This window comes from Equus asinus, chromosome 16 (assembly GCF_041296235.1).
Source record: "Equus asinus isolate D_3611 breed Donkey chromosome 16, EquAss-T2T_v2, whole genome shotgun sequence".
NCBI lineage: Eukaryota > Metazoa > Chordata > Mammalia > Perissodactyla > Equidae > Equus > Equus asinus.
In genome coordinates this window covers 34,964,038-34,978,796 of record NC_091805.1, presented here as the reverse complement: position 1 = coordinate 34,978,796, position 14,759 = coordinate 34,964,038, and the positions used below count along the sequence as shown (strand labels likewise).

The 14,759-nt window shown below is 40.3% G+C and overlaps 1 protein-coding gene across 20 annotated transcripts in view; it reads right to left on the bottom strand.

Annotated features, from left to right (window-relative positions):
• CDC14A (cell division cycle 14A) overlaps positions 1–14,759 on the bottom strand; it is a 158,729-nt gene that overhangs the window by 20,064 nt on the left and 123,906 nt on the right. For all 20 annotated transcript variants that reach the window (XR_011494866.1, XM_014851496.3, XM_070486923.1 and 17 more), the window contains 3 exons: positions 14,555–14,714; positions 4,306–4,421; positions 2,021–2,068 (listed from right to left, as the gene is read on the bottom strand). Coding sequence is in view for 19 of the 20 variants with exons in the window: in XM_014851496.3 (XP_014706982.1) it covers positions 2,021–2,068; positions 4,306–4,421; positions 14,555–14,714 (324 nt within the window). In the remaining variant the exon portion in view is untranslated. The remainder of the gene's footprint in view (positions 1–2,020; positions 2,069–4,305; positions 4,422–14,554; positions 14,715–14,759) is intronic.

Sequence of the window (14,759 nt, the reverse complement as noted above, 5' to 3'; positions counted from 1 at the left end):
TTAACATTCAGCAATCAACTAGAACAAGATAAACTAATAAACATTAAAATCATCATGGCAGGTCCTAAAAATGGTGATAGCAGCAGCAGTCAACACTGACAGAGCCCTCACTATGTGCCAGGCCTTGTACTGAGCACCTTACAGACCTTACTTACCTCATCTCATCCTCACGACATCCCTCTGCAGCTAAGATGCTGTACCGCTCTGCAAGGGAGGAAACGGAGGCCCAGAGGAAAAGCTCCTCATCCAAAGTCACTCAGGGAGCGAGTGGCAGAGCTGGGATTCAAATCCAGGATCCCGGGTCTGCCCTTTAGCACAATCCGGCCATCCCGGGTCACTTTCCTTCCTTGCCGCGGCATTCATTCCTCCCATGTCCTTAGATTTACTACATCTTTATATTTTAAGTCTATCCTCTCCCTTCCACTCTGCAACTGCCCTCGGGGAGGCTATTATTATTCTTATCCCTGACTACTAGAGTAGCATCTTTTAATCTTATTTTTTAAAATTCAAATTCTGAATAGCTTCCAGGGAATCCAAAATATTTAATGGTGTTGCTTCACTGTTTAAGCCATTTAATCTTTCCTCGGTGCCCAGAAAGGCAAAACTCCTTGACTTGGCTTATAAAACCCTCCCAAATCGGGCATTAGCCTCTCTGAACAAGTCTTTCTGTCTACACTTTCCCATGAGACACCTGTACTCCAGCTACACAAAATGACCAGAGCTCCTGAATGGACCACATTCATATCTTTGTCCAGTTGGCATGTGCTATTTTTCCTGCCAGGGCATCTTCTCCTCTCCTTACCTCCCCTCCACCTCTTCTCTTCCACCTCCATCTGACGCACTCCTATTGCTCATCCTTTAATGGTCCAATTAGCTGGCACCTCTTACAGGAGGCCTTCACTGAATTCCCAGGCTTAAGCATCCTGTTTCCTCATACTACTCTCATAATAAATCACAGCTCTTCAACCTATTCCACTGTCGGATATTTGTCTATTTCCCTTCATATAAGCTCCATCAAGGGCAAAGAACTGTCTCTCATTTCCATTCTTAGTGGCCAGCACAGTGCCAGACTCAGAGTGGCTGTTCAATAAACGTTTGCTGAGTGCACAAAAAGGAAAACTTGATTCAAATCTCGACAGCCAGGGCCTGGTCATGGTTTTAATACCAAATCCATTTTATCCTGGACAAGTCATTTAATGGAGCTGGACCTTGTTTTTCTATCTGCTATAGAAAAGCTTAATTACTTATAGACTCTTTCCTTCATCATCCTCCTGCAAACAGCAGCTTATGACATAGTTTGCCTCTAAAACAGTGATGGGAAAAGTTGTACAAGGAAAACAGCTCAAGCTTCTGGAGAAGTCTGGCCTCTCTCAGAAGTACCTGCACTAAACAACCCTAAAACCTAAGGGTGAATAAGAACCAGAGGTGAGGAATGGGTCAGCTTTTTTGCCTCTATCTCATCAACAGTTTGGGCCAAATGTTTCTACTGGCCTCACCAAGCCCTCCACTGGCTCCTGGTACCACTGGTACCCTGATACCACCCAGGGAGTGTTCGGTGACATTTTTCTAGAGAAAGACACTAATGTTTCCTCCTCAAATGAAGGACAGGGAAGGACATAAAACTAGAAAATAAAGGAGGGGAACAAATTCATGCAAAATAGGAGGAAAGAGGACTAACAGAAATGTTAAAAACTCAAGGCAAAATCTATCATGAGATTGAAAGGCATGTTGCAGAGCAACTGTAGTTTATTAGAGGTCCCACCACGTGCTGGGAGCCCAGAGGACACTGACATCACTACCACAGACACACAGCCCTGTGGGCACTTCGGTAAAACAAAAATCCTTTCCACGGTGAGCGTTAAAAATAAAGGGTATCATAACGATCTGGAACAGAAAGGAAAGAATTTAAAAAGCGAAAAGCTGTGTGCCGTCTGTTTTTATCAGTTTAAGGGTTGGGAAATGTATCTAAAAGATAGCATTTATTTACAAGCCACTAGAAATTCAACCTCATTAACAGTACCTGAAAGGCTGGGACACCGCTCTTGGGGGCCCTTTCATATCATCCAACCTGCGGAAATCAAACACAAGTGCTCAAACATCACCAGGTTCACACAGTTAAGCGAAGACCAAAAGGGACACCATACGGAGTCAGATGACTAAAAATATTAAACTGGCAAAAGGGAAAAACCTTGCAAATAGAGATGAGTACTTATTCACTTTATAAAATAAACCCTAGAAACAGCAGGAAATCCCTATTAGTCATTCTGTTTCATCTTGCATTTCATTTACAGCAAATGGCTTTTTAAGCAGAAGGTGGTATTGCATCCACTCAGGGTGAAAAATGTTTGGTGATGGTACCATGATGCTGTTAAGAAAAACTACATTCCAAAAAAGTAAGAAACTTTCTGAGAAGACAAAGAAAATAGAAAAACCATACTGGAACGAGCCTTCTAAAATTTGTGTTGTGGAGATTCTCTCACTTTTTTAGCCTATTTATTTGCCAAGTTATACTCTAACTTATCCCTGCCTCCCCCTTTTGATTTCTTAAGAATCAAAGAAGGGCTGGCCCTGTGGCCACGTGGTTAACCTTCCACGTACTCCACTTTAGCCGCCTGGGTTCACAGGTTCAGATCCTGGGCGTGGACCTACTCTACTCATCAGCCATGCTTTGGAGGCACCCCACACACAAAACAGAGGAAGACTGGCACAGATGTTAGCTCAGGGTGAATCTTCCTCACCAAAAAAAAAGAGAAAAGAATCAAATATAAATCTGTTTGAAACTAATTTTAATCAATATAAAGTAATTTCTTGGAATTTCAAAGAAGTAAATGGTGAATAAAAGAGACTGGCAATGTAAATCGATCTTGAAGACCCTTCCACTGACTTAGGTCATATACTCAGTGAAAAGAGCACAGACTTTGAACAGTGCTGGGTTTGAATATCAGCTCATTCTAACTCCACTCCACTGGGAAGGATTTAACCTCTCTAACTCCTAGCAACCCACTCAAACGTGGGTGACGATGCACAGCTTTTGCGTTATCTCAGTTAATCCTCATATCCAAACTAAGCACCTAACATGGCTCCTGGCCCATAGCTGCCACTCAGCCAATGGTACGTCTCTTGCATTTTCTAGTGGCAGTTGGTGGTTATTAGGAAGCACCAGGCTTGCTATCCCATCTTCTCATCTTACTATAGAAAATGATTAACTCCACTCTGAGCTGTATGAACCTTTATTTCTCAAGTCAGGAAACCAGGACTCAAGGCCCAGGCAATGGTGTGACCAGACCCAATCTGACTTAAGTGCTATAATGCTCCCAAATAACACACGGAAATTAAATTCCCTGTGAGTCTGTTTGACATTTGTCATACTGGCGAAACATTCTTCCTGGTATGCTTGTCTCTCACTTAAAAGTCAAAGAAAAGTAGCCATTTCCAATTATATTCATTTGTGGACTTGCTACTTCTTTCATTACAATAAGGAATCTTAATAATATCTACAGATTTTTGTACCTACATTGATTCTGAAACCTTTTTTTTTAACCTAATCTGAACTATCAGTAGGTTTCAAATGTTGTGGTTAGAAGTCAAGTCCAATCAATTGATTCCGATGAGTAATTTCACACCTCGAAATGAAGATGGTTTATAACTTTACAAGCACAGATAGGAAATGCTTATTCAATTCTTAAAAATAGAAGGTAAGGCTAAGGAGTCAGGATACACCAAAGCTTGGCATACAGTACTTTTCTGCACACTCTAGATTTAACAAAAAAGTCTCAGCACACCTGTGAGGATTCACCACAAGACAGGAACCCCACTCACGGGAAACGGAATTCCAAATGGAACTTGAAACAGAGTCCCAGATACAACCAACTGCTTAGCAGTTTAATGCAGAAGTCCAGAGACTGAGATGCAGCCGTTGCTTTCAATAAGCTCCTAAAACTTAGCTACTCACCACAGTGATAAAACAATACACAATTCAAAATGGTGATAAACCAAAAAACGAGACGTAAACGGGGTACTCATAGAATGACATTCAAAAGAGAGGATTAAATATTCTATCCACAAATGAAAGGACAATATAAATTTAAGAGTTTAAGACGCCGGCTCAGTGGTATAGAGGTTGAGTTGATGTGCTCTGCTTCGGCAGCTGGGGGTTTGCAGGTTCGGATCCCAGGCACAGACCTAGCACCGCTTGTCAAGCCATGCTGTGGCAGCCATCCCACATTAAATAGAGGAAGATTGGCACAGATGTTAGTTCAGTGACAATCTTCCTCAAGCATAAAAAAGAGTTTAAAATGGATCTACCTAAAAGCACAGGATGGTGAGGAGCGTGGTTGTCTCTGACTTTTTAAGGCACGTAGTTTGTCTCCCTGGGTTATACTATTTTTCATTTCCACATCTTCATCCTCTTCAAAATTATTCTGGAAAAAAAAAATGCATGTTCCATAGAAAGGTCATTATGAATAATTTTGTTTTATATAGATTTCTTAATAGATTATAGAGTATCTCATATAGATATATTTTATATAGATTATCTTAATATAGATTATTTTAAATAGCTTTAGTGCACTATGAATTCAGCAGTGTCCACTTATACACTAAAGAGTGCTCGACTATTCGCCAATTAAACATACGAGTCAAACTGCAAATCAGTGAAGCACAGATGTGAATGTGGTAAAATTTAAAAGGAGCTGTTTGCTACATGGACCACAACTGAAGAGACTTTCACACAGATAAAATCATGCTTTGGAATATAACTCAGACATAGGCTAGCTCAAGAGACACGGTACAAATACGCTTCCAGATACTACCAGGATCCAGCACTTCAAATTCATAACTTGTTAACAAAAATGAAAGGTAAAACAATTTAGGGTATCTATACTGAAACTTATTAACACTAGTAAAAGCACTCAAGACATTTCCAGAAAGAGTTAAAGCTTACTAATTGGGAAAGTGTGTTTCCTGCTGAAAAAAGTCTTAGAGTTTGAAAAATATAAGTACCATGCTAGGTCTTTTTGCATGCCAGCACACATTTAATTCTCACAACCAGCGGGGAAGGCACTGTTAACCTTAATTTAAAGATGAAAAAAAAGGAGGTGCTTATGGAAGTTAAAAATATTGCCCAAGTTCCCCCAAACTCTTCATGACAGAGCTATGATTTTAAAATCAGATTTCTTGCCCCCAGATGCAATGTTCTTTCTAAAATATCTGCCACAGCACACTAACATTGCACCAGTAAAGGATGCATTTTGCCCATTTCCTCACCTGAAAATATCAAAGGGCTTGAATTTGCTAAGATCCCTTCTAGCCATAATAGTCCCCTCTCCTCTTCAAAGCTAGAACTCTAATTTCATGAAGAATACACAAAAATATACTTCCTTCTGTCACATTCTAGTCATTTCTGACAGCCATTCCTGGATCAAAATACCTCTCCATTCTCTGCCACCTATGTTGGGTTCCATGGATACATGTGGGACTCAGTATGCATGCCCTGGGTAAAAAGACCACACCTCACTACTACAGCTCTGAGTTTAAAAAAGACGTAAAAAGCACACAGCCAATAGGAAAGAAGAAGAAATGAGAATGATGAAGATGAGAGTTTCCTAGAGGAGGCCAATCCCTTAGCTGAGTCTTAAAGAATGAGTACCAGTGAAGCAGGCTAAGATCACAGCAAGAGTCATCCTGGCAAGAAACACCAGTTCAACAGTCACAAGATCATGAAACCTTAACGTCAGAGGATTCTCTTAGAGTTCTAAGTTGCCTGTCCACAAAGTCTCCAGGAATAGGTTATATCATTCATCTCTGTCCATACAATCCCAGTGGGGGAGGAATCCATTTCCACCCAAGGAAGCCTGCAGGAATAGAAACCAGGAAGGCCTGAAGGCTAGGCTTGCTAGCGGGATGGTACACCGGAGAAGGTGAGCTTAGCTGCACCCACTCCTCAATATTTTGGGTTGTTACCTGGTGCTTGTACCTGATGGAAGGACCAGCACATAGCCAGAGTCTCCAGAATATAGGGCGAGGCCAAGACGTATACAAGCAATGATGAGATACGCAAGGAAAGCTTCCTGAAGGATTTGACAGGATCCTCATTCCAAGCAGTCAGTTTCATTGCCTAACGGGCACCTTTGTGGGAAAGCCAGGAAAGCTGGTTTGTCCACCCAACTGGAAGGGTCTTTGTGTTCCCAGCTCTGAAATGCCTTCAAAATTCTAAGGAAAAGTGATCCTCAATCTAGAATTCTAAAATTCAACCTATCAGTCAAGTATAAAAGTAGAACAAAGGTACAAAAATTTACATCCTACACAATCTTTCTAAGAAAACTCTTACAGAATGTGCTTCAGGAAAAAGGAAAGAAGACAACACGAGGGCCAGGAAAAAAATGGGTTCAACTGGAGAGCGTGAAGAGAAGGCTGCAGGTCAGAACAACATACTCAGGCCAGAGAACAACCAGGCCAGGCAGGAAAGAAGTGTCTTCAGGAAAAGACAGGACTTGGTAAGATTTTTTTGCTGTGTTGAGATTTTGAAAAAATTTTAAATTGCTTGGCACAATTTGTTGGGGGGGGAGGCGGAGGGTGGGATGAGAGTAGCATTATCTTTTCCCAAATACATAGAAAACTATGCAAATAAAAAGGGCAATTAACGCTAGGAAAAACAAAGACAGTTCAACAAAGAAAACAGTCCTAGTGGACAACTAAGCTTAACAGTGAACAACATTTACATAGTAATAATGTACACATTATTGGGTTTAACCAAAACGTATGATATAGCTATACTGGGAAGCTAGGGGGAGTAAGGTGACAGTAAGGTAGGAGAGCTAAATGCCATCTACCATAACCAGGAAGCAATAGAAAAATGTCCAAAATTAATAAATTTTTCTAAAATAACATTATAAGCAAAATATTTAGAAATATGACAGTGAAAATATTAGTATAATTTGCTTAGAGTTTCCCCACTTTGGGAGTGGGTCTAGGGGTACAGAAAGGTGGGATAGGGGACTGGCATTTTTTAATTAGAATTCAATACTTTTTGATATTTCTAAAAGTGTAGTCATGTATTATTTGAAAAAATAAATACTAATTTAAAAGATCTACAGTTAAACAAAAAAATTAACAGTATATTTTACATTTTAGTTACTTTACATGTGTTTTTGTCTCCCACTCTATTGTGAATCTTGAAGGTCAAGTCTTCTTTTTTAATTATAATACAATTCAAACATGAGGAAAATGACAAAAATACTGCAATGGCCATGCATCCAACTAGCCAGATTTTACTTTTTCTTTTTTTTTTTTTTAGAGGATTTACCCTGAGCTAACATCCATTGCCGATCCTCCTCTTTTTTTGCTTGAGGAAGACTGGCCTTGAGCTAACATCTGTGCCAATCTTCTTCTACTTTGTATGTGGGATGCCTTCACAGCATGGCTGGTGAGTGGAGTATGTCCACACCAGGGATCCGAACCTGCAAACCCCAGGCCGCAGAAGTAGATCGCGTGGAACTTGAACCACTCGGCCACAAGGCCGGCCCCCTTATATATTTTTTTAAGCTCCTTCTCTTAAGGAGTTCACTTAAGTATTCTGCTCTCAAGGAAAAAAGAAAACATCACACACAAAGTCCTAGCTCTCAACCTCTGCAGATGAACACCATGTCTTTTCTAAAGAAAAATACATATAATTTACCATATAATACTTGTTTGTCATAGGTAATGACAAAATACAGACAAGAGTGAAAAAAATATTAAAACCACCTATATCCTTACTGTCAAAAGCAACGCACATTAGCATTCTAGCATATAGTCTTCCAGAACTTTCCCTCTGCTATCCATAGCCCCTTCACATATTTCTTCCTTACAAAAAGAGGCTGAATTATACATGCTGCTTTGTGACTTACTTTCTCACTTAAAAAATATATTGTGGAGGGCCTGGCCCCGTGGCCAAGTGGTTAAGTTTGCGCGCTCCGCTGCAGGTGGCCCAGTGTTTCATTGGTTCGAATCCTGGGTGCGGACACAGCACTGCTCATCAAACCACGCTGAGGCAGCGTCCCACATGCCACAACTAGAAGGACCCACAACGAAGAATATACAACTATGTACTGGGGGGCTTTGGGGAGAAAAAGGAAAAAAATAAAATCAAAAAATATATATATATATTGTGGAAGTGTTTCAGGGTAAAGTAAAACACCCTCTACATTATCATTCTTTATGGTTCCATAAAATTCCACTGTCTAGAAATACCAAATTTCATTTATTTTACCGTTTTCTTTCATCACTATAAACAGCTCCAACAAACATCCTCCTATACACACATGGGTTTTGAGCACTGTCCTATGACTGCCTTAAGATAAATTCATAGAAGTGGAATTGCTAAATTCATTTTAAGTCCTCTGCTACATATTATCAAATTGCCCTCCAGAAAAGCTGTACCATTTTAAACTCCACTTAGCAACATGTAAGAGCTTTTTATTCCCCAAACTCTTGCTAATGCTGCGTACACTTATTTAATCTCATACAACTTGATAGGCATAAATAGCATCTCATCATTTAAAATTTTGATTCCTTCATTTCTAGGGAAGTAGAACTTTTTTTTATGTTTACCAGCCATGAAGATTCCCATTTTTTGAAATTTGGGTACATGGCATTTTCACATTGATTTTTTAGAGTTCTTTACATCAAAAAACCTTAATTTGAATATGTTGCAAATTTTCCTCCCCGTTGATTACCGTGAGGAGAATGAATTGGAGAAGGTCAAGAGTGTGGAGCAGGAGGAGGGGGGAAGCACAGGTAAGTGGCTACTGCAGGGGTCTGGGGAGAGAGGATGGATCAGATTAGGGTATTCGATGCTGCTTAGAAGGCAGGTCTGGGTGGCAGGGGAAGGAAGATCTAGACATGCAGATCTAAAGAAACCTACTAAATATAAATCACATTATTTTTGTCTTCCTTTATTTTATTTCTGTGACTATTATATGAAGTTTGGGGCATTTTTAGGACTAAGAAGTATAGAACACATAAGCTATAAAATTCTCAGTAATTAATGCTACTTAGTGTTATTCAAAACATTTAAATTAAACTCTCAGTAATTAATGTTATTCAAAGCACATTTAAACTAAACTACAGAATTAAAAAACTAAAAAGCTACAAGAAAGAGGACTTTGGCCTCCAAGAATCTTTTTTTTTTTTCTTGCTGAGGAAGATTCACCCTGAACTAACATCTGTGCCAATCTTCCTCTATTTTGCATGTGAGCAGCCACTGACAAGTGGTGTAGGTCCACGTCTGGGAACTGAACCCAGGCCACTGAAGAGGAGTATGCCAAACTTAACCACTAGGCCAACGGGGCTGGCCCCAGAAATCTTGAATGTGATACACAAACATGAATATAACTAAGCCCTGCATTTATTAGGGGCCCTATAACATATACTAGGTCATAAGCACCTGGGGGGTGGGGGTGTATATTAGAAAAAACAGTTCCACATATCATGAGTCATGAATCAATCCCAAGAATTGGTGGACTTGGCGCAGTTTGAGGACTACTCATCAAGTGTTTTTTATACTAAACTCATTCCTCATAATGAACACAGTCATAAATAATGAATGCAGAAAACCTAACCAGGGCCTCCCTTATACCCTGGGGCTCCAGCCCCTCTCCCCAGAGTCCCAGTGCAGATCCTCTCTTGCCCTAGGCTGCTCAGGGAGCAGCAGATTCCCTGAAACAAAGCCACATGGCTGCTGGTGAGCAACAGTGAAGGAGCCTAGTCCAGGTAAGACCCTCATATCTTTGCTCCCCAAGGAGAGGGGCCTGTTCTCAGACTCCCCATTGCCCTCTGGAGGGTCTGAGCATCAGCACTCCTTCTTTTGGATACCAGCCTGCCCTACATTAAGGCAAGCAAATGAGAGCAAACTAAAATACATAAAGAAGGACCATTTTTAAAGATATACTGGGCTGGCCCAGCAGCATTGTGGTTAAGTTCACGCGCTCCGTTTTGGCGGCCCAGGATTTGTGGGGTTCGTGGGTTGGGATCTCGGGCATGGACCTACACAGCGCTCATCAAGCCATGCTGTGGCAGTGTCCCACATACAAACAGAGGAAGACTGACACAGATATTAGCTCAGGGACCATCTTCCTCACCAAAAAATAAAATAAAATAAAAATAAATAAAATAAAATCTTAAAAAAACAAAAAAAGGTATACTTATTTACAGACAATGATCTAGCTAAAGAACAAATAATAGCGTAAAGAATGAAGATTTGTCTTATTCTACCAGTTGTTCTCTATGTATAGACAAGATGAAAACCAAAATAAAACATGTCCACAGATTTCAGCTGGATAAAGTAATTACCTACTACTTACCAACACATTAATAAATGGTGATAAAGTCAGCTACCAGGGAGGCCCTGGTGTGTGCCATTAAGAAAAGATCTATTGGATAAAATACAGCACACTAGGGAATAAAGATTGAAGAGTTATAATAGAAAAATGACATAAAAGGAGAGTTTGAAATAGAAATGAGTAAAAATAGAAGTCAAAGGACTGGAAGAAAAAGACGAAAATGGAATTTTTAGTAGATTTAAATGATTTGGCTAGGAAAGGTGGCTGTGTCATTTCTAAAATTCTTTTCAGCTCTCAGATGTTGAACCAGGAATGTAAAAGTTGGTGAAAGGCAGAGACGTCATGTTCATAACAAGCTGCTTCTGATCAATAAAAAGTTTCGATTTACTAGAGCCCCTCCCCTCCGCCCCCAAGTCCATCTTCTCTCTCTCCTTGCTGCCACTGGTTCAGAACTTTATTACCTGCACCACTCCCCCATCACCACCTCCCTGGCCTTCCCCCGCAGCTGCACACAGACTCCAGCACACATTCCACACCACAGCCACAGTGATCTCCCCAACCGTGAACCTGTGTGCGGTCACTCCCATCTAACAGCCTCTGGCGGATCCCAGAGGCATTCAGATTGGAACTGGAATGCCTTAGTGGTCCTCAGAGTGGAAAGGGAGGTGCTCAAAAGTAGAACCTTAGAGACTTAATTTTTACTTCCTAGATTTTTTCCTAAGATTCACCCTTCTCGTAAGCATTTGACATAAAAGGGCGAAGGATTTTATAAGTTACAGTATCTCAAAGATATATTTAAAACACTGCATTTTTATTTACCTAATTGTCAATTTATGTGAACTCTGCTGAACATTAGCAGCATCTGTATCTAATTAATAACTCTAAGTCAAGAGCATCTACTGATTGGTGCGCTAACATTGGACTGCTGTCCATGTAAGAAAAGAAAAGGTAAAAACAATTGCAATTCCAGGAGAAATGTATTAAGACAGGCCGGCTAAGGTTATGTTCAAAATGACTGCATGTGACATACAGCCACACTGAGGACCTCACGGAGAGGCGTAGGGCACAGGGAGAGACTCAAGGTCGGGTGGCTGAGTACGGACTCTGGAGCCAGAGAGCCTGGATTCAAATGACAGCTCCACCTCATATTTTGTGATCTTGGACTGATGGCTTGATTTACCTCAGTTCCATGAGCTGTAAAACGGGCCTAGCAATAGTGACTATTTCACATAGCTGTTGTAAGGAGTAAAAGGGCTAATCCACGTAAAGGCTTAGATCAGCGCCTGCACACAGTGGGTGCTATTTCCATTGTTGTTACACTCTAAGCTCCTCATTTAACTCCTTAAATATCTACACCTTAAACAAAGTGCTTTAAATTCCATCTTCTTAAAGCGCTTTTTTTTATAACCCCAATCTGTAACAGACCCTTAGACCTCTGAACGTCAAAATGAGCACTTACTGCTGGTGCTGTTTTGTGTTTCAGCATATGCTACCTTCGGATAGCCTAGATTATTACCAATTCCAGGCGTGTGTTCTTGTTTTTCTATGAAACTGTAAACCTTCGTCATATACTCAAGTGATATTCACGAAGGCCCTGTGGGTTGGGAATGGACTCACGACAGGGCAGACAGAAGCTTTGGTCTTTATGGAACACCTCACCGAGCAGGGAAAGAGAGGGGAGGACCACGGAGGACGAGGACAGGCAAGGCAGGAGCTCGGAGCAGGGAGCCCGACCTAGACCCACGGGCTGGGCTGTGTGTATTCACAGTGCCTATCCCAGCTCTGAGGACCAGGTTCAATAAAGGTAAAGCCTCCGTTTTTGAACTCTACTAAGTGGGCTAAGAGAATCCATTAAAGCCACAGCCTAGCCCATTACTATGGCCTGACTCATTCTGGTGGATACTTTTGGTTATTTTCCTTTCACCCACCTCCTAAGTACTGAAAAAGTATATATTCAAATTCCCAAATCAGGTAACGACAGAGCTTCCTAATAATCAATCCCTGGAAAGTTCCTGTGGGCCTAGAAATCAAAAAATTATTTAATATCTTTGCTTTCAATCTGACTTAACAAAAAAAAAAAAAAAAAAGAAACCTCTAGAGGAATACTGCCCTTTTGTACTTTCTTTATGTACAAACTAAATAAATCCACACTTTCCATGGGCTTGTTCTGAACACAGGTATGGAACTTGAAATATATTAAAATCCTCACAGCATCCTCAACTTATTTTCCCACTTGGAATTCACAAGAACGATGAAGATAATCACTCACTCTATTACATTCACTTTTGAGCAAACTAACTCCCCAAATTCATGTAGTGTTCTGGAGCTGGCACCAGATAAGCATGGCCAGAAATGGGCTTAGAGGAGTTACCTGCACAAAGCATCATCTAACTATAGAGTGGTCCGAAACCCGTATATATGTCCCTGTCTAAAATCTCAACACACCATCGTTCTCTGGTATTTCTGAATCCGTTCATTTCTGTCCTCTAATTTCTAAAGCAACAGCACTCCTGAATGGCTAGAGCTAAAATCACTATTTTGGGGGGTGCAGGGAATAGAGAAGAGGAGGTAAAACAGCCAACATCTAAATTGTAAATTTCAATCCTATTGCATTCCTTACCCTTTCAGTGATTAAAAAATGTTAATTATTCTTAAATTCAACAAATTGGGATCTAAAACAGTATGAGAATGAACTATTCTAACTACCAGATGTGAATTTAATACAGATTATGATATAGAAGGCATTATGTTCCTACGAGATAAATATTTCTCAAATAGATGGATAAATTCTGAGCGTCTTTTCAGAGGTCATAACTCAAAGCCCTATTTACTTGACCTTAACCCGGGAAGGAAATGCTGACCAGGGCAAGAAAAATGTTCCCACTTAGCTGTATTATCACATAAAACTGTCAGTTCAGATCCCTTTTGTTTGCTTTGAATAGGCCAGCCTACAACACAGAGACAAGAATATGTCAACAAAGACTCTGAACATCAACATGACCTTGGCTAAGATTTATATTTGCTCAGGACAGATGACTGAAACAAGTAAACTCAGCCAGTTCATCAGGGGCTGTCCTGGAAAATATACCACAGGGGCTGAAAAATCAGTTCTTTCAGCAGTCGCCATCCTTTGTCCTGCCCCATCTCCAAGCCCTCCGGTTATCTTTCTTGGTGAAAGAACCCTGTTGGGGATTGCTGATTTAAGAGAGCCGTGATGCATTCCTTCCATTCTGCATTCCCTGAGGGCGGGTCTAATGGGTCACTGCCTAAGAGAATGTAAATCTATACTTGCTCCTTAATAAATCTTTTTAACAGCTTTTCTTTGCTCCTTTAGGGACATAAAAATATAAATATAAATCAGGTGCTTAGCTTCACCTCAGGCACACTGTGGTAGAAGAGCTAAACTAACAGTTAGACCCCCCCAGCCTCAAGGTGGTCCTACGACTAAATCAACTCTGTGACGTTGGACGAGCAACGAATTTTGTGAGACCTTGGTTTCTGACCTGCGCAAGAAGGGAACAAAAACAAATGATTCCAAGGTTGCTTCTAGCTCCAAAAATGCCCATGATCCTAACTCTTAGTAAATCACTTCCACTTATATTTGGAAGTAGCAGAGTAGAATAGAAAAAACACAGATTTGGAATTAGACAGACAGATTGGAATCACTGAGGTTAGGACTTCTCTGATATTCAATTTCCTTACTGTAAAATAGAGATAATATTGCCTAACTCACCAAGTAATTACAGAATCAAATCAGACAACGTACGTCAACTGTTTAACAGTGGTTTGTTTATAAGAGAGACCCAATAAAAAAGAGTTGCCCCTAGTTATGTTTTCAACCCTGGACTTGCTTTAGAAATCAACATGAATTTGAGGCTTTCAAGGTCCCACTCATGCAGTATACACTCTTTCTTTAATTGTCAGATTAAAATTTTTCTTCTTGATATCTATTCTCCATTTTCAAATAGAAAGTTTGCTTTTCTATTTCCTTTTGGAAATATTCTCCAAACCAGAGTGGCCTCCTTTAAAACTGTACTCCTTAAATTACAGCTTTTCCTTTTTAAGGATAATTGCTTTCTTTGCTCTGATTCTTGCTTTATAGGTGAATGATTCTACACCTAACAATTTGGTACTCTCAGCATCTCAGAGAAGAGATACTGCTACGTTATATGTGTTCAACTGGGAAACAAAGAAATGCAGAACGGAGACACAAAATCTTCCTGGGGAAAACTCACCTCTCCAAATCTTTCCACGTTTTGTATTTTAGATAAGTTTCCACCAATACACATATCATCCAAGCTAGAAAGAATTTTATTAATACTTCCATCACTGGATGGTCTATTTTTCAGTTTAGATCGGAAAATGTCTCCTTGGACCCATAATGATGCCTGTTTTCTGTGAAAAGGAGAGAAAACAAAATAATCTGTAAAATAAATTACT